The 24162-nt window shown below is 39.9% G+C and overlaps 3 protein-coding genes and 1 long non-coding RNA gene across 10 annotated transcripts in view; 2 read left to right on the top strand and 2 right to left on the bottom strand.

Moving 5' to 3' along the window:
- Nucleotides 1-186: 186 nt before the first annotated feature.
- On the bottom strand, nt 187-8236 carry LOC115751739 (protein pleiotropic regulatory locus 1). 2 transcript variants are annotated; one of them, XM_030689707.2, is made up of 17 exons: nt 7972-8236; nt 7851-7875; nt 7568-7691; nt 6325-6406; nt 5960-6022; nt 5275-5359; nt 4982-5074; nt 4357-4420; nt 4170-4255; nt 3983-4084; nt 3780-3863; nt 2237-2297; nt 2069-2135; nt 1903-1980; nt 1197-1261; nt 854-931; nt 187-761 (listed from the first exon to the last, which is right to left on the bottom strand). In XM_030689707.2, exons 1-17 carry the CDS (start codon nt 8103-8105, stop codon nt 589-591), a joined length of 1464 nt encoding a protein of 487 aa, XP_030545567.1. In that variant the 5' UTR covers nt 8106-8236; the 3' UTR covers nt 187-588. The 2 variants fall into 2 exon arrangements, with proteins under 2 accessions (XP_030545567.1, XP_048128051.1); XM_048272094.1 differs by having other exon boundaries at nt 7851-7900; nt 7972-8112.
- A 2781-nt stretch (nt 8237-11017) lies between these two features.
- Nucleotides 11018-17477, top strand: LOC125312768. The gene is made up of 3 exons (XR_007196816.1): nt 11018-11028; nt 17225-17230; nt 17345-17477. It is a non-coding gene; the product is annotated as an uncharacterized LOC125312768 (long non-coding RNA).
- Nucleotides 11169-11799, top strand: LOC115751771 (stigma-specific STIG1-like protein 4). Its single transcript, XM_030689758.2, has one exon. The coding sequence runs from the start codon at nt 11261-11263 to the stop codon at nt 11747-11749; it is 489 nt and encodes a 162-aa protein (XP_030545618.2). The 5' UTR covers nt 11169-11260; the 3' UTR covers nt 11750-11799.
- LOC115751743 overlaps nt 16432-24162 on the bottom strand; it is a 91680-nt gene continuing 83949 nt past the window's right edge. For all 6 annotated transcript variants that reach the window (XM_048272109.1, XM_048272106.1, XM_048272116.1 and 3 more), the window contains one exon: nt 16432-17210. In XM_048272109.1, the coding sequence (XP_048128066.1) occupies nt 16904-17210 (307 nt within the window). In that variant the 3' untranslated portion in view covers nt 16432-16903. The remainder of the gene's footprint in view (nt 17211-24162) is intronic.

The following is a 24162-nucleotide window of genomic DNA, read 5'->3' as shown; positions in this document are numbered from 1 at the left end:
ATGATCCAACTTGAATTTCGCTGCCAACCGCCTTTGTTTGGGGAACACAAAAGGGTTGAGTCAGTCGATAAAGAAGGTAATCAATGCGTATCTAATTCGTCGGGAAGCCGACAGACATGTAACAAGGCCACGTTGAGTTGGCCTTGCTGGTGAAAAGTGCCATTCCTTCTCGGTATGCAAAATTGCTACATTGTCTCCCAAGCAAAGCGCACAATGCTTGGGATGCATTGTCTCTCTCTCTCAAACGCCCCGCTTTTCAAGGTTGACAGTCCATCACAAACATCATTATAACTATTCTTTACGCCGTCCTCACAGCTTTCCAGAGCGTTTGTACAGAATACAGCAAACTATAATTTGAGATACAATTACATGAGCTAAGGAAAAATCAGAGTTGTCCCCCTGACTTCTGGTTTTCATTCCGGCTCAATTCTGCTCCATCAAGAAAACGTTCATTTAGAACCATCTTTGCAGGCTCCGTGTGCCATTCCACAGATGCTTTCTTTCGAAGAGCAGATGCAGAAGATCCGTTGGAGTGACAGGCTGCATGAAAGGACGGACACATAATTGCAATTGGATGCCCACCAAGAACTAGAACCTCCTGATATCTTTGGGAGGCTTGAAATTGAGAGGGTGAGTTTCTGGGGTAGCAAGCTCGTCCTCTTTCCACATTTTTATGGTCTTGTCCGCTTCGCATGACACCAGCCGTGAGCCAGTTATGTCATAGGAGAGAGCATATATTCCAGCTTCGCTCTCCAAGGATCCTGAATGCAACTCACATTAGAATTTTCATGTTACTATGCGCAATGAATCAGGAAAAACCTCTTAAAATGATGGAAATGTTTGGCAAACATACCAGGTTGGACGATTGTTTGAGCTTGCTGGAAGTTGTGGCCGCTCCTCCAGTCCCAGAACCATAAGCTCCCATTGTCACCTTAACAAACAAAAAGTAAATAAGATAAATTTGAGAAGGTTTCTATCAAAGCATCAACCAGAGGATGATGACAAGAGGTAGGGTGGGAAGAAGGTTTTTCTCACTTGCATTAAGTCAAGGTTTTTAAGTGCGCTAAAGCTTAGTAAAGCAAGTAGATGCTTGACAACAGCTTAAGATCTAAAACACCACCTAACATTTTTCTGAACCGGAGCTATCAAGTTGCAACAAAAATGAAAAATGGAACAAAGCAAGTCAAGAAACACACCTCCGGTAGCCATCACACCTTCTTCATTGACTGCCATTGTGTTGATTATAGTTTTCTGCTGTGAGCTGTTTAATTACATAAACATTGCCAATACATTACATGATCGCTTTGAGGAATTAATAGATAGATGAAGTGTAATTTGCACAGCATTAGCCAGTAGACACCACTTTGAAGAAATGACAACCTATACAAAGCCTCAGGCCTTTAGACCAAGATATACCCTAACTTAAATTGTGCAAAAAACAAAGCACATGCTTAAGGACAATGCAGAAAGCAACTTCCTTGGTACATGAACCTAAATGTTGAAACCTTTGTCCTTGAGAACGCTAAGCACCGGAGTAATCTAGTGAAGTCACATCAGCAGAAAACAACAGGATTCAAGGGTAGACAACCTAGCTGTACTCACCACCGTCTGAACTTCTATAGAGAAGCTTTTATCAATTTTTTCAATAAATAGAGCACATTCATCATGCAATGTGAGAAAAAAGGTGTTGACACCCTTTTTCTCGTAAACACGATGTGTTTTGATAGACACAAGAAGAACAGGTCTCCAACTAAAAAGGTCAGTGAGAAAAAAGGTGTTGACACCCTTTTTCTCGTAAACACGATGTGTTTTGATAGACACAAGAAGAACAGGTCTCCAACTAAAAAGGTCAGCCATCAAATGGATGCTATACAGACAGCTGAGGCTTATTTAAATACTCACAGCATGTTGTGGAGAAATTCCCCTCGAGGCAGCTGGAATTTCTTGATGTTATCAGCCGATGCAGATGCAAAACAGTTCCTGTAATAACAGAAAGCACACGTCAACATTAGAAGCACATTAAACAGGTTTAATACAGGTATTAACTAATCTCTTGCAAAATGCTCACTCCTTAGGATGCAGGGCCATTGCTCGGACGGATTTCTTATGGTTGGTGAGGGTGGTCATTGTTTTTCCTAAACAAGGTTGCAAAGAGACAAAAACACATTGTGCAATTAAAATGATGAATAAAAAATATAACTAATAGTGAAAGGAATTGCAAATACTGTTATGTTACCATATCTAAGGTCCCAGAACTTGATAGTTGTATCATGGGAGCCAGTTACGACTTGTGGATCCTGATGTCAAAAGTATCAGAAGAAATGTCCATCATACATATAGCCACTATCCAGAGTCTAAAGTATAAGAAGAAATGTCTGTCATATATATATAAACATCATCCAGAGATAAATTAAGAGGAAAAAAACCACTGCTTTAGAGTATAATGAGTTGAACACCACAGCCAAATTCTGACCATCAAGTCCTCAATTTTCATAAGAGCTAGAGAAGAAAAACAGAGAGTAAATGGACTGGTCAGTTCAACTAGATTGAACTGGAAGCCAAGCTTGAGACTGGTCTGGTATTCTTAAATACCTGGCTGGAAAAAACACGGATTGCACCGCAGTTCATGTAAAACAAAAGTGATGTCAATAACATTAAACAGACTTAATTTCTATGAAACAAAAGCAACCTATCAAAGAAGTCCCACTGTGCTGCTCACGAGTCAGCTGAGCAGGTGTCCTATTAAAAGATGTTTCAGTGATTTCACCAGTTGCTTCTCTCTCTCAACTTAAAAAATGAATGATGAAGCATGTAGACAGGAGGACAAAGTATTCCATTAAGTTTGAAAACAGCATGTCTCCGTCTAAGCTGTGTGCCAGTTGCACCACAAATGACATCATCACGAACTGTGAACCAGAAGCAGTTCAACACATTAAACCAGTCGACCCGTTATCCAGACCCTCCACCGCTTTTCCCTATGGTCTCTCTCTCTCCCCCTCTCCCTCTCTCTCTCTCTCTCTCCCTCTCCCTCTCCCTCTCCCTCTCCCTCTCCCTCTCCCTCTCCCTCTCCCTCCCTCCCTCCCTCCCTCCCTCTCTCACAAGCGCGCGCTCGCAGAAAACCACATCATCACTGCATAGTTACAACATAAATCAACAAGACTAATTTCCTTGTTCAGTCTAAAAGTAAAATCATCCATTGAAGTCAAAAGTGCTAAAAAGTGAACTCTCGTTAGTGTCGACTTAAGACTCATGAGCAAAAATGAGCGAGTTACAGAGAACTGCGACCAAAGTAGACTAACAGTCATTGACTAAATGATGTCGAATTCTTCATGCAACATGCTGCAATGATAACTATACCAAGAGGTCATACACTCAAGAGGAGACAAGCCAAATTTCATCTCGGCATTTTGTGATTTGCCCAAACAATATATGGCCATAGAAAAATCCCCTGAAAAATCAAGGAAATAACTTGCATCACCCTTAAAACCTAAGCATCCATAGTACTTTAGCACCTGATTGTCCTCATTATTTCTCTCTTTCCGAAGTTGGATTATGAAAAGTAGAAAAACTCAACCATCAACTGGATCAAAGTTTTCATCCCTAAATGTTCCCAAATAGACAAACTTTCACATTTAAACTATCCAGTTATCCAATTTCTCCATAAGCTTCTATTCTCCAATTAAAATAATCAATGATAGATAAAAGGGTAACATAAGGTTGCAATCAAAAGGCTTTGCCAAATTATTCTGATGTGAACTGATAATGAATAGTTTGCATACCGTAGGTCGAGCGAAGACTGAACAAACTGTATTATCATGTCCAGAGAGTGCATAAATTTGCATTTTACTCCGGATGTCCCATACCTGGACATTTTTGTCCATCAGTAATCAGCTTTCTTTTAGAAAAATTAATCAAGCATAAAAACAGGCTCCTGTTAAGAATTTTTTTTTTGATGTTTCAATCACCACTTATTTTTCCATACCCGACAGACAGAATCACGTCCCCCGGTGAGCAAAATGTCAATAGTAGGATGAAGAGCCAAGCAGTAAACACCACTAAGATGACCATGATAAGACCGGATAACCTGAAATAGCAGAAAGCAATCTTTATTAAAATGCGTTTTAACTATTTGAACACAGCTTCACAATTGATGAGGAGAGATTCACAACCTTATTTTGTTCAAGGTCCCAGCATTTAACTTGTTTGTCATCACCAGCAGAGAACATATAAGTATGCTTACTGCTCACTGCAAGGCCTGAAAGCAAAGAAGTTATAAACTCAAAACTGCCAGAATCTGAAAAGTAGCTAGCCAAAACAAGTTCAAAACGCTAAGCATTTATTATGTCAAGCACTCACCCCTGATCTGCTCAATATGTCCCGTCAGCGTTAGCTTCAGCTTTCCACTTGCTAGATCCCATATCTAGGACAACAATATCAATACAGAAAGCCCGATTGCGCAAATTTCACCAAAAAAAAAAAAGAAGGGAAGTTGATGAAGAAAGCACATATTCAACCAAAAAACATGCAGAACAGAGAAAAACGACAGAACTTAAACAAACTCTTTAGTTGAGAGCATTTAGAATTCCTCTATGCAATGTTAACACTCATCTATTTCAAAACTTTCAATAGCAATTTCCATCTCAAATCATACTTTATACAATTAAATGATAGAGATTGTGCAACTCAATATAATATTAGAATGGAGGTCATTACTTCAACAAAGTTTTAGAACAAATGTTGCCATAGAAAAGAGTGATCAACTTTCTGGCGACTCAATGATTCTAAAAATCTCCGACCAAAAAAAAAAAAAAAAATTCTAACAATCATCTTGTTCAGTTAACCAACAAAACTATGCACAGAAATGTAAATTAGCAAATGTTAGCAACCAAAGAGCTCAAACGTGACCATCTATTATCAGCAAACTTTACAAAACAAAAGAAGACCAGGAATCGTCAAAAAGCACAATTGTAAAGCTTAACACCTTAATTGTCCGATCTGCAGAGCCAGTACAGAACCATTGATTGCTAGGATCAAAAGCAATAGATCTCACCCATCCCAAATGCCCACTTATGACCTGCACACACAAAAAGGAGATGATGAAAACACACAACAATCCATGTAAGCAAGCAAATAACTGCAGATGTTATAACATGGACAAGACAAAGCTTTATGATGATTTCAGATGTATAGATATCAAATGACACCATAACTATCACCGAAAACAAAACAAGTACTTTCTTATAGCTACCAGAAGAATTAGGCCACAATTCTCACCCTGTAGTTCTTCCATGGAGCATGCCATACAGGACGTGGCCACCTGCTTGGAATTCTTTCCATAATGGCTGAGGTAGATGAATTCCTAAAAAACAGAGTGAGAGTATGAGGCCAAAGAAAATGAAAGATTTTAGAACAGAACTTAAGATAATCAGATCCTTGAATATATGAGTCGCATAATGAGAATCCACAACAAAGCTTTTCAGAAACCATTAAGAAACCTTCTTATGTTAATTTACTGGATTCTATGTATGATGCATGTCAACTTATAAACAAGTAACAGTAATATGAAAGTCCTATTTGACCAGAAAACATAATATTTTGTCGATGCCTCCAAATAATTACAAAGCATAAGCAACTGATGCATGTAACAGACACTAGAGTGGCTATATATTTCCTTAGGCTCGACAAATAGTAATTCAGAGAATCAAACAATTAAAAGATCAAAGACTTTCCAAAATATATTTGATATCTTAACTACCAAAAGGAATAATTACCAACATATGTAGACCTTAAACTCCTCCTTTATTCAAGCTTTTGCGTGTATAAACTATTAAAAATGGTTCTTTAAAAGGTTTTAGGTGTTTCCATCAAAAGTCAAATAATGAGAACCGATCGACTTAAAGGGAAAAAGAAGAAGCAAAAAGTCACTCTGTTTAAGTAGAATGCAATAAAACATATTTACCTTTCTGATGATCCAGAAGCAGAGATAATAGCAGTGCCTCTTCCATGTGGACCAACCTCGTTTCTGAGGAAGATGCGTGAACATGAGCTACATTATGTCAAATGCTCTATTGAAAAAGCTTTGTCAACAAATTTAAATAAAATCCACATAAGAAAACTACCATATCAAAAGAGCTGCAACACATAAAAATGAAAAAAGCTGGAAATTGGTAATACCAATAAATTGGCCAAAAATCTGAATGTTTTCTTATTTTGATAAGTAATTTAAAAAGCATAAAATGTGTGAGGTATCTCAGTGAAGGGACGAGGGTGACTCGATTCTCTTGCCCAAGGGATGTTTGTTTGAAAGAGAAGAAGAGTACTAACAATCCTTGTGGTCGTAATGATGGACCAACAGTTAAAGCATTTTGAGACTTTTCCATAGGTGGATTTCTAGAACCTTCTGGACCTGCAAAAGAGAAAGGAACATATCAAACAATGTTTGATTTGGCAGGCTATAGCGAGCATTCTCATGAGCTGTAGTTCTTCTTTAAATGTCAAAAAACCACAAGAACATTCTCATGACTCAAGTTTCTTCTTGAAATGTTAAAAATATCGAAGGATTCATCACAAGTTAAGTTGACACTCAAAACTTTGAACAATTGCACATCAAGTAAAACTAAAAGAAGAAGAGAAGTTAAAGCTTCTGTATTGCACATCAAGGAAAACAAAAGAAGAAGAGAAATTAAAGCTTCTGTCAATTAATCTAGGGAAGAAACATAGATATGTCAATCACCCCACTAAGGCAGAAGTTCAGGCATAAATTCTCTTCTGACCCACAACAAATTGACAAATTTATAAAATGTCATAAAAATTCAAGACTTCAGACACACACACTATATCTACATATACTCTGTGTGTGATATAGTAAAGCATCAAAGAATCAGTTATAAATGAATTGACACTCAAAGTTCGTAATGCGCTTCTCAAGAAAAGCTAGACGACGAAGAGATGTAAGACTTTCACTTCATTAACCAAGGGAAGAAACATATATCAATTAGCAAATTATTGCCTCCTTCTAACTGTCTATAATTTCAGAGGTATCTAAACTATATAATTAGAATTTGACACTCTCCTTTCTTCCATCTAATCATTATACCAAAACAGTATCATTAAGAATGACAGCACTGAGGTCTCTCCAGATACACCGTTATCAACATGAGAACAGTCCAATATGTCTAGTATGCCATTTGACACTCTCTTTAATCCGGGGAAAAAAAAAAGTCCTCATGAAAAGACATATTGAAGCCAATAGGTTGCACAAAATCAAGAAACATTAGTTCAAGGGGCGACTGAATGCCCTAACTTACAATTGCTCTTTCAACAGAAAAATATGTTAAGAGCCATCAATAATAGGACAACCATCAAAAGAACACAAATTAGTTAGATACCAGGACTGAAGAAGCTAACAGCTTTCCAATTATCAAATACGAGTGGTGCGTGTGTTGATTTCCAGATTTTAGTAACAACCTTTTTATGCACACAGAGCACACAAATGCACAGTCAAATACACAATGCCCAGAAAAAGAACGCGGACCCATTATTTAGAAAACAGACAAACAAAGCGCACCCGGAAGAGCAAGTGCATTGGAAGCTCCAGCAGCTTGTTGACCTTGATTCTGCAAGGAGCGGTCCTCTTTTCGCGGGGGAGGCTGGTTCTCACTGCCACTAGCTCCTCCATACTCGAAATTAAGCTACAAAGTCGAACCAGAACGTCGCTCAAAAGGCCTTGCTAATCAACAGCGCAATCAAAACGACCAACGCCAGATAAACAGAAAAAACTACTCTCCAAGAAGCAGACTAGCATTCAAAGAAACGTACTTGCCAGAAGAGAACTACGAGAAGCCACTAACCTTGAAGTTCATGCGCATCTTCTTGCTGCACCAGTTAAAACCTCAGTCAGCTTCGCCCGAAACCCCAAAAAAAACGATTAGGGTTCCCCAAACAGACGCTCGGAGCCATAGAATAGATTACCTCTCGGGGTCAGGAGGAGCGATTTGGCCGTGGACGGGGGAGAAGAGATCGAGGGCGCGCTTGAGGGACTTGAAGCTGAGCTTCTTCAGGGACTGCGGCTCCACGGGCTCCATCTCGAGCACAGGCCCCGGCATCGACTGCTTCCGACTCCGATCCTCCGGAGGACAAAATGGCTGAAAATGCTAGGGTTTTTAGTGTTTCAGCCTATGCTGCGTTGCCTGTCTGCACCGTACTGGTAGAATCAATCTGAGAGGGAAGGGAGAACAATCATAACGAATGGTAACATGGTCTCTCACTTTTTTTTTTTTCCATAAATGTCCTTTTAAAAAGATTTAGAAATTGAACAAATATAAACCTATAATTTGAAAAATTAGGAGAAAATCAAATATTTATCGACTTCATACCTATTTTTAGGAGTGATAGGTTCTCGGATTTGGGCTGATTCCACCCTAAAGTTGAGAATCGGGTCGGTAGGGTCGGTTCCCGGATTTTTGAGACCAAAAATTGGTTTGATTTATGGTTTTGACACTTTTCTGTTTTGAGAAAATGAGAAATCAAATGAAAGTATATCAGTTTGGTTTCGTCCATTTTGGGTGGTTCGGCTCCGTACCTGAAATGGGGAATGTGATCGATTACTCTTGGTTCCAAAAATTTGGATCTAGGAACTACCCAGAGCAGGTCGGTTCAATCCGATCCGATCCTACTTTCGGGTCGGTCCGATCTCCATGCACCCGCTTACCTATTTCTCCCACTTTTTAGTTCACCCATTTAACTTTTCTCGTAGATCTTGATATCCAAAAAATCAGCGATTAAACACTATCTTTTGAAAAAAACACAATTCGCCACAGGAGACGGATATAACACGAGGTCAATTTGGTAAAGTAAATGGTGGTTCTCAAAAGTAGAAACGAAAAAGAGTAAATAAACAAATCAACCGCAGTTTATGCTGCTTTTAGCATATGAAGCAAGGCCATATGCACCAAGCCTGTAGCAGTACTCCTTTGGAGTGCTAGTTCATGAAGACAAAACTTCACATGTTGACAATGATACAGAGGTGGTCTGCGTTGGACGAGGTTCAGAAACCTTGGTTCGTAGATTAACCGAAAGGAAAGTACAGATGGATCCTTGATTTTCCGGAGTTAATAATGTTCATGAGACGATGAGATCAAGATCTGTCCCGGAGGGCATCCAATTTAGCATGTTGCAGGTCAACTCTCTGTTTAATTCCTTAGTAGAACAATGGTCTGAGAGAAATCGACCTTCTTCGAGTCAATGCAGCGGCTCACAGAAGTGGCCGCGAGCGTAAATGATGAATGGGTTCTGGTGATGACTGGAGGTGTGTGACTGCGCGTCTTGAACTCCGTTTATCTTGGACTCCGCAGCCTACGACTTTTAAGCTGTTGCGAACCTATTGCCGTTCCTAGTGATAAGCTTTCGCGTGCTTGAGAACCTCGACTTCATACGTGCCACAGGAAAAAATGCCGTTTTTCCCGCTAGGACTATGTGAAAGGGAGAGTTTGTGAATCAGTGCAAGACTTTCTTGGAGTCCTTCTGCCCTCCGATTCACGATGTTTTTGCGATCCGACGTAGTGTGCTCGATGTCTTGTTGAAGGCGGCAACTGGGAGCTTATGGTTCTGGCCGTTCCGGGTTTAGAAGAGTGGCCACAATTTCCAGCAAGCTCATACAATCTTACAACCCGGTATGTATGTTGAATGTTCCTAGTCTGTCCAAGAGGTTCTGTCATTTCTTTATGCCGGAAAAACTGAAATTCAGAATGAAGGCTTTTGTTCGGGTTCATTGGAGAGTGAAGCTGGCAAATTTCGCAACTGGGTCCGAAGCTTGCGATTTGTGGAGCCAGGAGAGACCGTAAAACGGTGGAACAAAAGATGAACAAGTTTATAATGTGCTCTTAAACCAAACTCGGTCCGAACTGAGTTATAAAACAAAAAGGTCCAAGTTTTGGAGCTGAAGCGCTAAATGTTGTATGCCTCTCTCGAGTGGAAATCCCTAATCCGTTCTATTGTTTCGGATTTGAGTTTGATGATCTGATAAGGAAGTAATGCAGAGTTTCTGAGTTGTTCAAGAGTTTTTTCGGTCAGTACATTCTGTCTTACTAGAGCTGTTGCAGCGCATGACCGTGACGACTGTTCCATCATTGCTACACTTCCAGCAGATCATCTGATACCTCACTGCCGCCCACAGCCGCGATAGATATCGTCACTGCCACCAATTAACTGTCACCACTACTGCCGCAACATCGATCACCACCAACCCCCAGCACCGCTGCAATCCCCTGCTGATGCCGCTTTCACTAGTTTTGGTCAGCTACTGACCGGTCTTAGAACTAACTATTTGCTCTGAGACCTGTTCAAATGACTTGGGATGACTTTTTTTTCTGTCATTTAATTCAAGTTCCAGCACATCCACCATTAATTAGCACAACTACTTCGCTCCTTGCATTGCAGAACCCATCCTTTACTGGTGACGCATTCAAATTATGTGGTTGCTGATGATCGAAATTTTTGTTACTAGTAACGGGCTTCGGCTTAACAACAACAACTGCTTTTGGTCTAAATGAACATGATCTGATACGTATCAGGTTCCAGTGCAACTCATAGTCCTGTGCCTTCTCTGCTTTCTCCCTGGGTGATCTGCTGAATTCTTCAAATTCAAAGCGCGCGCATGCAGGTGCTTGCTCCGGCTTTAAGGCAATCGACACTCAACTGCTTTATGTTCTGTACCGTAATCCTTCCAGACCGGCCGACTGTTTGCTCAGTCTAGTTCTGACCCTTTTATTATCTCTTCATCAATATCAATGTTCACTTTGTAATTTGGCAAAATGAAGCTCTCTGGCTGGCCATTCTCACTCTGCAAGTCATACCAGTTCAACTGAAGAGCAGATAAAGTCCCACAGTCGTTAGCATTGCCCTTTCAACCTGTTTAGATGACCGGTCCTTTTCCGATGGGTAATGACAATTGAGCAGTTAGAAGATTCTCATTGACCAACAGAGTAAAGAAAACAATATTCATCTTGTTTTCTTAGTCCTCATCTTCACGTAGGCACTCAACTAGTAGTTTGCAGAAATGTTAGGTTGATCTGCTACGTAATCGGATTGTCCTTATGATGCGAATCGTAATAAGCTCGAAACCGAATATAACCAATCAGATCATCTATGACCCTTTTCCAGAACACCAAGTATCGCTCCTCTTCACGCCTTCTACAGTCTGTTCTCTGGCAAAGAATGTTCTGTGCATGACACAAATGTGGACTTCACCTTGCAAAGTTCCATGCTTTTGCTATCTGAAGATGCCCAATCTGGAGACACCTTCAAGCTTCCCTCCCTCAGTGCCACTACTAAATCTTACTGGCCTCTGATCTTCTTCCTACTGATAGGAACTTGCCATGGAGATATCGCAGCCCGAAGAATGGAGCTGCAACGTTCCGAGGCTCCCGTCACGACGCACTCCAACTTTTTCCGTTTCGCACTGAGGGGGAGGCAGAGGGCGCTATCCTGTGCCGGCGACCCCACGGTCTGCGCCAACCGCGAGCGGAACCCGTGGGGCGGCGACACATGCTGCTTCCGCCGCTACTGCAGGGACACCACAAGGGACGCGAGCAACTGCGGCGCGTGCGGCCGGGCCTGTGCCTATGGCCTGGTGTGCTGCGGTGGGGAATGTGTGGACGTTCGGAGTGATCCACACAACTGTGGATCCTGTTTTGAGGAGTGCCCTGCACAAAGTGGGTGCTCCTATGCAATGTGTGATTATGGTGGATAGCTGTTGAACAATCAAAGCTTCTGAAAAACATTAAAGCACAAATTCTCAAAAACCAGTGATGATCATCTGCAATATTCAGTATTCAGATCTTCGCCAATCTGAAGAAAAATTTTCTTTTACGGAAATAAGCGATCTTCTTCGCAGATAAAGGCGGTATTTATTGGTGAAACTGTCTTGTACATCATCCATTTTGTGAACAATGTGTTGAGATCTGCCATTAATTGGCAGGTCAAGCTGTAATTGAGCAACTTTTACAATTGCTTTTTGTTGTTTGATGTTATACTTTCTCTACTTTGATCATGATTCGAAGTATGAAACAGCGGAGCAGGACCCTTTTGATGTTTCAACGGATTGGAGATGATGCAGACAAATGAAGAGAAAACTCTATACGAAAATACGGAAAGGGCCAAGAAAGTAAAATGAAAACAAATATCAAAATATCATAAAATAAAAAAAAAAAATGGTCCACGTGAGCGCTGATCGTGCCACGTAGCATAACTAGCGTCCACATCAGCGATTTTCAATCAAAATTGTCCACGTCAATGCTGATCGTGCCACGTAGCATGACTAGTGTCCACATCAGCGATTTTCAGCTAAAATTGGCCGAATAGACTTAATTGAAGAAAATGTGAAAAGGGTTAGAACTCAATTATCACAATTTAAAAGTTTATGAATGAATTGACAGAAGTATAATAGGTTTAAGACTTTTTGGACAATTTTCTCGAAAGTGACGTGTGATTAATAATAAGCGTGTTTGGAAAGAAACTTAATGATATTCAACTCCCAATTTGAATCTATCTACTGTATTATTCTGTGAATTGGGCTTGTAAATCAACTGTGGACCTAATACGATTTAGGGTGATCTCTTTAATAAGGGAAGATAATATAGACAAATGAAGAGCAAACCCTATAGCATGCCCAGAGGTGCACAAGACCTGTCGCGCATGCTGGCCTATTGTCAACTTTTTAATATGGAGGTTTGTTCAGATCAAAATAAGTTATTCATCGGAAAACCAATGACTAAAAGCAAATTGATGTCACCATCGTTGGTACACACTCACGATGTGTTCCATCGGGGTCATTAAACAAATATAATTGTATCAATACAGTTCTAAATCTTTTTTGTTATCAATTGAATTCTAAACTTTTTTCTTTTGTACTAATTTAGTCTATCCGATCAATTTTAGTCTAAAAATGCTGATGTTGATGATTTTTTAATATTTTTTTTTTATTTTTTTTCTCTTTCTCTTTTTTTTTTTTTCACTTCCCTTCTTCCTCTAGTAGGTCGTCGAGATCCGGCGACCGGCCAGAAGTGGAAAAATAAAATAAAAAAGCAAAAATATAGTTTTTAAAAGTATTAAATAGTATTAAAAATTACATATGCCAGTCGCATCATGTAGGATGGATGACGTTTACGTCAGCGGTTTACGGCTAAAATTACTGAATTAGCACAAATGCAAAAGATTTCGAACTCAATTGGTAAAAAAAAAAAAGAAGTTTAAGACTAAATTGGCACAATTATAATAATTTTAGGACTCTTTTGGTAATCCTCCCTATTTTACGCGCGGACTCCAAAAGTCGTCTAGCCTTTTTGAAACCGGTGTGTTGAACTGCGTATATTGTCTTGTGTAAGTTTTTTTTTTTTTTTTTTTGTGACTCGGGGAACCCCCGCATAGCCGGTAGCCATGGGGTAAACCCCGGGGGTAACACGTGCTAGCCACCACACACGTGCCACCGGTTAAGTCACCCCGCAACGTCCCTGGGATTTGAACACTCGACCTTTTGCGAGAGTAAGAGTGCGCGAACCAGCGGCGCTACCCGGGTGGGTGGTTGTCTTGTGTAAGTTGCTCTCTCGCGTCTTACAAAATTGATTATGGTAAAGAAAACAACCAAGCGCTATACTTTGGGAGTATGATAAGATCAATTGAAGACTGCCTGAGTAATCAACTGAGGGGATGACCGCAAATTGGGCAGGTGATTGGCCATTGTTCTTCCAGCTCCAATTAAAATAAAGGCTCGGTTCACCAAACGATTGGATTCTAAAGGCTAAACTGTCCTAGCTAGCTCTCTGCTCCTATCTTCCAGCAAATTACAACTCCTAATCAGTGGTTGTTAATGAGTCAACCAACTAATCAGATTAGACACCCAACTGAAAGTTTGAAGAGAGGGTAATAAGCTAATCACAAGTTGCTGCTGATAACAGGCATGGGGGTCAAATGAAATGATGAGAAATTGATTAAACAAGGTAAGACAGATCTACTTATTGTAAGCAAGATTATTGGGATGATCAAGTATTTAATAAGGAAATCCCCTTGGAACAATCTGTATTGAGATCTCCAATTCTGATGTGTGGTCTCCAACCTCACATGCATTTAATCCCTAAAAAAAAGAAAATGCTCTTTCAATTGCTTTGTTGACTAAAGCCATCTGAAGTTTCTTTACGCAACCTTACCCTTTGTTTATATATAGTCCCAAGACTATGCCACGGCTAGAGCTAAGTATGTCCTTCAAGAAATTTTTTCTAAATGGTTTAACTAGATATTAGGATAATTGAGTAGAGTCATCACCATTTAGTAAACCACAAACATCAACAATATCGTAGTGAAACCACTTTCTTAAACCGTGTTTCCACCACTTCCTCTCGTGAAAATCATTTGTTCAACTTTTTTGACTGAATCGCTTTGTTTTTCTTCAATGACCATGTGGCCTGAGAATGACCATTTACTATTTTCAGCTACATCATTGTATGAACACTGTTTAGTGGTAATTGTTTAACGTGTTGTTGCCTTTGGATTAGCTATAGTAAAATGGATATAAATGACTGTTTGGTATAGACAAGACTTAGAATTATATATTTTTGAGGTCATTAACCCTTCTTTTTTAATACTCAACTGCTTATTTAATGCTCAAAATAGTGTGGTAGAAAGAAATTTTAAAGGTGAAAGAGTAACAAGCTGTGGAGACTGACAGATGGGTTGAGAACTATCTTCATAATAGAAGCTATTATTATGTTAAGTATAATTAAGGCTAAGTAAATCCTCCCTCGAAGAAGTTCATCCTCCTCCTACTCTCTGTACAGCTATCACAATATTTTAAGACCTAACTCTCAATTTAAAACCCCATAAATGGTGACGCCCAACAGACATAAGTACTCGCAAACCCACGTACAAAAACACCAAGAAGCAACACTACAGCCTCAACAAAAGTCACGCAACGAGAAAAGATGATGGAAGACAGGTATGGTGGTGGCGGTGCACCGCCCCAGCAAGGGCTCCTCCTCGTGGTGGTTGTCGCCGTGGTGGTCCTCGGCCCGTACGTCGTTGGCGAGCAAGGCCAGGCTGTGTTCGACGCCGTCGTGGAGCTGATCTCGCCCGCCAGCCTTCTCATCCTCACCGTAGTCCTCCTCCTCACCATCCAATTCATCTCGTCTAACCGCCGCTCGCACTTCTCCACTGGCTATCCTCCTTATGGCGAGCCGGATCCGCTCGAGCGGTATTTCGGGGGGTCGCCGTCGCCGGTCGGTGTCGCATTGGTTCTCGTCCTGGTCTTGTTTCTGCTGCAGAACAAGATCTCTCTCTTTGGTGGGGGTGAGGATGATGGAGGCGAAGAGTGAAAAAAAACTTGGTGGGGTTGATCTAAGTTTAATCAGTATAATTACTATTGTCATTAGTGTTAGCTTTTCTTTGCTTTGTCCTTCTTTTTCCTAAATTTGTTTTTCTGGGTTGTTGAATTTGATATGAGTTATATGTAGGGTAACAGTGTAGATTTTGTTTGTACAAGAGACACGTAAATACCCAAGGAGTTTGTAAATGGGGACGATGGTGGTCGGAAATGAGGTGGAAATGGAATGTGAAAAATAAGAGTTTGTAAACTACAAAGTGATTACCTTGCGTTATGGGAATGTAAAATCTTCAGTCCATTTCAAAATTCATATCAAAGTGCCGATATTAGCGAATCCAACTTCCTCTCGCCCCGCAAAATGAAAAAAAAAAAAAATTGTTTCGAGACATGCAGTTTCATTTAGTTATGAGTAGGGTTTTTACGCAGTTAGAATGCCGCCTCATCGACGTTGCTCCACGCCAGACCTTACCTTCGTTAAGCAATTCGTAAATTTTTAGATGAAACCGATCTTCATTTTACAGTTTCTGCTACTCTAAAGTTGTTCTTTCTTCCACGAATTAGTTCTTAATGACATTAGGTGAAATTTGTGGAAAGGACTTTCGATCTTGTGAATTCCACGAACACTTCCGTCCCGTGTATTACAAAAGGGGGTCAACGACGTTTGGCGTTTTCTGAACTTTTTAAATTTATTTCGACTTTCTAAGTTTCCAGTAACTCTATTCTTTATTACCTTTTTTTTTTTTGTTTATTGGCTAGTATTTTTTATTTTTATTTTTTCTGTCGCATCTTTGATTTGATTTGTGTTCCTAGACTCTCCACGCTTTGTCTAAGTCTTCCATGCTGACGACGTCCCCGTAATATCTTTTAGAAGCCAACATATATTTATTCATTTGAAAAAGGACATAAAGAGGTTTGGGTTGTGAGATCCTGCTTGGCTATAAGCCAAGTGAAGTTTCTGTAGCCTCTGTTCGCATGTGGTCGTGTTGTATTACATGCATTTCATATATACCACAAGCCTGGCAAGCAGGTGCTGAGGCAATGCAAAGACTGACATCAACATGTGAAGAGTAGAAAATTGCAATCCAAACATAAGAAAAATTAATGTCCAACAAGTAGTATCCAAGGGAAAATTTTGATACCGCTTTGCTCACTGAAGCGCATAGAGTACCCAGGCAGCTTCAACAACCAAGTGAACCAGCCGCCTGGTTTATCGACCCAATAGCTAAATCACGATTTAAGTCCCCGAAAAGCATCGACACTCTTAAACTGGATAGCTTTGGGCGACAGCGAATGCGGAAGAGATCTATTCCGAATGCCGATTAGGCAGCAAGAAATGATCTACTGGGAATTTCACAAGAGCAGCAAGTTCCATCGGAATTCACTAATGTTCTCCTCAGAGACATTAGAGCATCGTGGAGTATCGGCATATAGCTACGGAGATCATTTATTCGCCGAGGCAGCTTCTTCACGACCTCCACCATACTTATGAGACTAGTTTGGAAACAAACCTTTCATCTGGTTTTCTCTGTCCAATCACTCTGACAGGTCCTCAGCAGATTCCTCGCCATCTGACCTAATATCCTCTGAACCATCTATTACTCCATCTCCCGGCTGAACAGCCGCACTTAAAGCCAACACCACTTCACCAATGTAGGGTAATGGGATGTTGACTGTTCCAGATCCTTCAGATTGAAAAGCTGTCCGCTCAGCTGGTAGCAGGCCCCTTGAGCTGGAACGGTTAATTGCAGCACGCATCATCGGGCGCACTGCTGGAGATGGTGAATTCATTGACTGCCCCACAGGAGCTGCACCAGCTAAGGGTCCAAATAAGCTCCCAGCACTGGCTCTCCGAAGGACAAAGTGTAACCAAAAACAGAATTAGATCATCAACTTTGAGATGCGAGTTGACAATACCTTTTACCAACAAAATCATGCCAAGAAAAAAGAAAATGGCGGAGGGCAGTGATGCAAGAGTATGTCAGTATCTACCATAATCAAGATTGATGACTACGCGTTTGAGCACATCTTACACGCCACACATGACCTGCTGAACTCCTAATAAAAAGAAAATATATTCACCTGAAACAATGTAAGACTAACAAGAAAATTTAAGAAGAGATGCTGCATTTCTAAAGTTCTTTATCTTAATTTGCAACCACTTACTTTTTCTTCAGGCAAAAAACACTACTTACTTTTTCTTCTGCAACTACTTGCTTCAATGAAAACTTTCCATAGTTTATCTGAAGTTCATTTGGCAAAATACAAAACGCCACTGTGCTAAGAAAGCCAATCAAAAGGAAAAAATGAAGCAAAAATAATAAATACATCATCGTCACCTGCTTATACCAGTCTTGTTCCCCTATCTTTATTTCATTTCGTCTGCACATGAGCCCTTTACCTTTTGAGTATCAATGAAGAATGATAGACTTAAATATCCGTACGTCCTTTCTATATATATTTTTTCCATTTTTTTCTTTTTGCATAATCTGATGCATCAGTTATGAAGAACTTGATCACCATGTAGAAGAAATGTAACGAATTGTAATGACCTGAAAGGGATTTCTTTCCAGTAGAATTTTCCTAGCACATCGACAGTCCACTATCTAAACAAGCATTTTAGACAAGAAAATTTGTCACTTGACAAAAGAGTTCAGATGGAGATACGGCTGCAAAATTATGCGATGTCAGTAGGAGGTAAAACAAGATGACCAAGCCAATAAATTTTGAAGCAGCCCAGCACTGGGATGGCAATTGAAGTAACCTCAACTCCAATATGGAAATTGGTCCTCTAAAATAAATTTCACGCCGAATAGTATCCCAGAGAGAACCATTATTTATGGCAATAAACTCACTACCACTCCACCATAGACCCCTGCTGTAAAATCCATCCGGAGATGCGACAATAATTTATAAAATTCTTCAATTTCTTTACGGAATAGGTGACAACTATTCGAAAGGTTCCTGTTTAGACCTCACAGGTTGACGACAATCAAACAGTTTAATGAAGGGTTCAGACACAAAAGATTCATGCCCTTATCGATAATAAACTCGCAATGTATCTGGAAATGATGATGCGCCCAACTGGCTTTCTATGGAAACTCGAGAAACTTATAGCAGGAGGAAAAACAATGAACATCTGCCAATACATCAAGTGTTAACAATGTACACTCCAAAAGGCCTAAAACTCCATCATAGTAACTGATGATCACAAAATTCGGAGTACCAAAACTGAACAAGTAGCTATATTCAGTAAAAGCCAGTTGGATATTTCTATCATTGCTAATCCAATATCTAGTAATCCCTCAAATTCTCCTTTGTTATTAAAGATCATCAGGATAGGCAGGAATAGCATACCAGGTATAGAAGATTGAAAATTGGAGAAATTCTTTGCTTTAAGAGAGTTGCTATCGAGCCAAAGAAGGAATAGGTCTATGTAACGCTAGTATTTGTCATGCAACCAAAATTTGACATATAAGGGAAAGAAATTAACAATGAATCTTCCAAGAAAATAGATAAAAGATAGCAACCGTTAATTGTAAAAACAAGCATTAACTCTTTTCACAGACATCGCAAATGTAAGCATTATCAAACTCAAAGAAAATCCACACTTACACTCCTTGATCGACGCTCTGGTAAATTCCAGATCGTGGCTGCTGCACAAATCAACAAAATACTCAACTTGAGAAAACCACTATCTATTAGAAAATGTAAAGGTATGACAGTACAATTATCACTCAAGAGTAAAATAAATGAAAGACGAAATGAAGCACAATTATAGAGGCAAGAGTGTGGTTGCAAGCGATACATAAAATCATCATACTATGGTCAAAATAACAGCAAACACAGAGGTCATGACCAATTCAAAGAGCTTCCATAAGTGAAGGAATAATGAGAAAGTAAAGCAAGAAGCAGCAGACAATTGAACTTAAGAGTGAAACCTATGGCAGCTAGATAAGCCTATTATCATCTCAATTGACAATGACGCGGTCTCTTTTACTACTTCCAGACCACTCCCTCTGTAATAAACGGGAAAGGCATTCTATTATTACTGACCGACCACTTTTGGAGAAGTACTCAAACAGAAGACCTTCTCTCTTATGCCTAACGAAAAGAGTATTTTTATGACTCGTTGCGTGGTTGACATGGTGTAATACATCTCCATTAGCTTTATCTTTTGAATACTGAAACTAGTCATTTTTCCTAGCCACCTGCTCTAACTTCTACAGATGAGTAATGAGCAGTCGCGGTAACTAGCCTCGTCTAGAATCTTATTGAATAACAACAACAACAACATCAACATCAACATCAACATCACCTTTATCCCAAACTAGTTGGGGTCGGCCGTCGATGAACCCAAAAATAAATAAAATAAAAGAAAGACCAATTGAGGGACAAGAAATAATTATATAAAAATAAAAAAATATATATAAAAATAAAAAAAAATATAATCTTATTGAATAACAGTTTCTCAAAAAAATTTAGCCTCTCGCCCACTGTTCCCTCCGCATAGTACAACATGTAAAGCACAAAGGGTAACAACACATTTAGCATCAATTCAGAACAGGACTTCCTACACAATTGTCCAGTAACCATACCAGCTTTTATTAAACAGCCAAAGCAATCATACTGGCCTCAGTTGACCTAGATGATGCATGGTCATTACAATTAACTTTGATAAAAAGTATGTGATTTGTGATCCAAGAAGACAGTTCTGACATTAGTCTGATGCTCACTAGAGAAATATTGTCTTCATCAATGTTCGTGCAGGATAAGAAAGTGCAACAATTGCAAAGAACAAATTATACTCCTATGCTACAATTTCCAAGCAACAAATTTGTATAAGAGTTTGTTTGGTGTGTGGCTTTTACTTTTTGCTTTTTCATATATCAGGCATATGTACTTTGGCTATTTCATTTTATGACTCAGGGGCACAGTTGCACAAAGCCTAGCTACATGAAGCCCATGGAATTGCTCGCAAGCCTCATGAACCAACTAAGTCCGGGCCTTTGGTTTGTGCAAGAGGTCCTGACATAGAGATGTACTCTGACTATTTCATTTTATGACTCAGGAGCACGGTTGCAGAAATCCTAGCTCATGAAGCCCATGGAATAGCCCAAAGCCCCATGAACCTACTGAGTCTGGGCCTTTGGTTGGTGCAAGCGGCCCTGACGTAGAGCGGGTTGCACACAATTGATGGGACTTGAACGGGTGATCTCCAACTCTTGAGCTGCAAATTCTCCAACACTCCAACCAATCATGCCAACCTTGAGGGATTACTTTGACTTTTTCTAAGGTGCAGATTTTTTGACGGCAATGCATTATTTCAAACATATTCTTTCATCAAATCACAAAGGCATATCCGAGGAGATATGTGATGCATCCTTCTTGCAAATAATACTACTTTAGCATATAAAACGGTCTGTCAAAGTTTGATTCAAGCTACACCTACGAAGAGAATGACGAGCATTTTCCTTATATAGAATCTATAGTCCACAAGAAAGCTAATTTGAGGAAGTGGAAGATGAACAAAATACATACTAGCAACATAAATAGTGCTCCAACACACAACGCTCCTCGTACTGAGTGTCTGAGGAGAAGTTGATGTGCGCAACCCACCTCTAGTTTCCCAAAGAAGTTGTTTCCGTGGCTTGAACTCGTAACCTCAACTGCAATGGAGCAACCTTTTACCGCTACACTAAGGTCAACCCCAAACATGTATATTTGAGATAGAAGAGAACTCTAATTGCCTTTACGAAGATCACATCTGTAAAGTTACATTTTCGATTTGCTAAATAAAATAAAAAAGCGGTGATCACTGCATGAAAAATGTTGTTTTTTATAAACACGTATGGTTTAACAAGATTACCAAGGACAAGCAATGCATTCATAGGCAATGAAGATATTTGGAAAACTACGTCAAGGGTTAGAAATTTGTATGACCATGTAGTAGCTATATGTATAATACACGTCAACTCATGCTCATTGACAACATCATAATTATAATTTAGAAAGTCAAATGTTGACTATTGATTTGACGAAAACGTGTTATGATCCTTGTATGAGTCAAATGTCTAATGTTGTGTCATATTTGGTGTTTTCTCTCCACATATTTCATCTTCCCTCAAGATTGCGTTATGATAAGACAAAGTGAGATAGAAATCCTCCTAATATCTTCCCGATTGCAGAAAATCCTATTATATGTTTGGTGCAACCTGGACTAAAAATCTTTAGAAGTCCTCCTAATATCCCCCTATTCCCCCCCCTCTTCCCCTTTTCCTCTCGCTCTCTCTATCAACTTGGTTGACAGAAATGTGAGGTTTTTTCTCCATTTTATTGCTTGTGCCGGGTTTCGAACTAAGCTCTCACCTGTGAACCAATTTGAGAAGCAATTCAGGATTCGAGGGTCATTGAAGGAGAGCAGCCCTCTTTTAATGTAATTATTGAAAATCGGTTAAGAATCCCACATTTTTGGTATAATAGAAGTTTACTTTTGGAGGTAAACTCTTTGATCAACATGGTAGATGCACTGTCTGGGTGACTGAAGTTGAGCTCTTTTTGGGTTCTCGAGCTCTTTCTATATATGGTTGGCACCTCCTTTGTGCCTTGGTAGTAGATCATCTTCCACCTTTAGAAAATTGTCTAATATCACAATTTGAGTAACATTGGCAAACCAATGATCTTTCACCGGAGGGAAGAGGAAATTGGTGTGCACCTCTGTCCACACTGCCTTGGACACAATAGATTTAGACAACTTCTTAAGCTTCCCTACAGGTGGATTGGTCATGGAAAGCTATTTGGACTGCACAAAGTACCTTGCAACAAGAACGGTTCCATCTTTGTTTTCCCCACATTTAGGCCAATTTGGAATGGAAGGAACAAAAAGACTGTTGAGGAAGTACAGTCCTATCGCATAATGATTTTCAGGGACACAAAAGCTTTTATAAATTCCTAAATTCAATATTACACGGCTATTGGCATTCCAGCCTTCCTCCTTTGAGGGCCTATCCGAAAGACAATTCAATAACTTCTTGATCGTGAATATCTATATATTCCGAATCGTTTTGTGGATATCCTTGCTTCAGGACAAAACAATTAGATTCAAGCTCGATCAATTGGAATGTGTATTATCCATCTAGGGATTCTTTATGTAAAAGAGGAGGTTTTTTGGTCTTTCCACTTTTGTTAAATGTGTGTTTGCACCTCCTCAGGCATATATAGTAAAATTTATCCTTTCACAAATCAACAAAAAAACGATGGAAACTGTCGAAATTTTCTTCAAGATACATCTATCTTGTGAATGAGTCTTTGGTTACACTATATTTCCAACAAGAGAAACATATTTTCAATTGATAGTTTCCAAAAGTTCAATGAGCAATAAGAAGGCAAAGGAGTCATTCCCATCTCACATAATGATAATGGAAATAGATCAGGTTATCGGCGTAAAAGCTGCCAAAGAAAGATATCCACCTGTAGACTTCATCCTTTTCATAAAGATTCTCACTCCATCCTTGTTCCTCTGTAGACTTCTTTAATCCAAGCGCATTCCGCATGCTCCATAAAAGATGTCATCCACCATCAACGGTCCTCCCTTATCAAAGGGTCTCTTCACACCGACCTCTCTTTAGTGATGCAGACAAGACCGACCGAAAGCCATAGTGTTACCATGCGAACACTGACCGCTTAAAATTTAAGGCTACGTTTTGGTAGAGCAGATATGCTCTAGATAGGATAACTTGTATCCTATCTAGTGTTTGTCGGAACGCAAAATCCGGATTTGTCCGGATATAATCCGAATATAGCCCGGATAAAATAATCTCACCTATCGGGGTGGGATAGATCCGGACAAGATAAGAATTTCAAAGATAAAGAAGAAAAAGAAAAGAAAAAAGTGAGCAAAAAGTAGATGATAAAGGATTCGGAGGACAGAGACTAAGCGAAGTCCATCGTCATTCGACGTCGCATTGCCACCTAGCCATCGTCCCCATCCGTCTAACGCTCTCTCTCTATCTAGACCCGTCGAGTCCATCGGATCAATGGGCTGAACGGCTTCACACAAAGGTCATAATATCGTCTGTGGTGTCCAAGCCGAGGCCGTGGACGAAGATATTCTAGTGACTGAGGTCTGCTTCGGTCGATTTGATGAGCTCGGAGTAGAGAACAGTTGTTTGTGGAGTTCTTCGAGTTTGATGCCCACCATCGTCGCTCCATCTTAGCTCGAATCCAACTTCCAATGGTAGCCATCAGTTGCACCATTCCTTCTCTTATGATTTTTCATACTTTCTTTAGTATAGTGATTGATGTCAAAGAGAGTCTCAGTTTAGTCAGTCAACTAATCCACTCATGGAGTGCTACTGGTGTATGGTAGTGTGGTAGTTGAGACTCCGCCCCTTCTTCTTCAGTAAAGCTGACCTCTTTGGCTTGGCTTTCGAGTAGTAGGTGGACATATGAAATGAGAAAACTCCTAGTGCTCCTCCTCCTGCTAATACTAGTGCTACTTTTAAAGCAAAGATTCGATACGTGCATCTCTTTATTAATTACCTATGGCATTCTCTGATAAGCCTGGGAATTTGCATTCCGGGATCCTTGATCAGGCCCAGATCAGAGGAAGAAAGAGAGTCCGGGTCAGTCAGAAAAGATGGCATTTCCAATATGAAGTCGGAGTTTGAGGATGCTTTTGAGTTGTCACTTTTATACAATCTCTCAATTGCTGCAAGGTCCGCAAGATTCAAATTTTGGCTTGAATACGATGTTCATGTCTAGAAATTGGAAGATACTTCTTGTTTCGGGATGGA

This window comes from Rhodamnia argentea, chromosome 1, assembly GCF_020921035.1.
Source record: "Rhodamnia argentea isolate NSW1041297 chromosome 1, ASM2092103v1, whole genome shotgun sequence".
NCBI lineage: Eukaryota > Viridiplantae > Streptophyta > Magnoliopsida > Myrtales > Myrtaceae > Rhodamnia > Rhodamnia argentea.
Note: the sequence above shows the minus strand (reverse complement) of the source record. Positions and strands in the feature narration are given on the sequence as shown.

Excerpts from the sequence above, each read along its gene's own strand:
- LOC115751739 (XM_030689707.2), bottom strand. The coding sequence starts at position 8,105 with ATGCCGGGGCCTGTGCTCGAGATGGAGCCCGTGGAGCCGCAGTCCCTG. Across the intron at positions 7,876-7,971 it reads GCTCCTCCTGACCCCGAGAG|CAAGAAGATGCGCATGAACT; the intron begins GTAATCTATTCT and ends TAACTGGTGCAG. Across the intron at positions 2,136-2,236 it reads GTTCTGGGACCTTAGATATG|GAAAAACAATGACCACCCTC; the intron begins GTAACATAACAG and ends AACCTTGTTTAG.
- LOC115751771 (XM_030689758.2), top strand. The coding sequence starts at position 11,261 with ATGCTTTTGCTATCTGAAGATGCCCAATCTGGAGACACCTTCAAGCTT.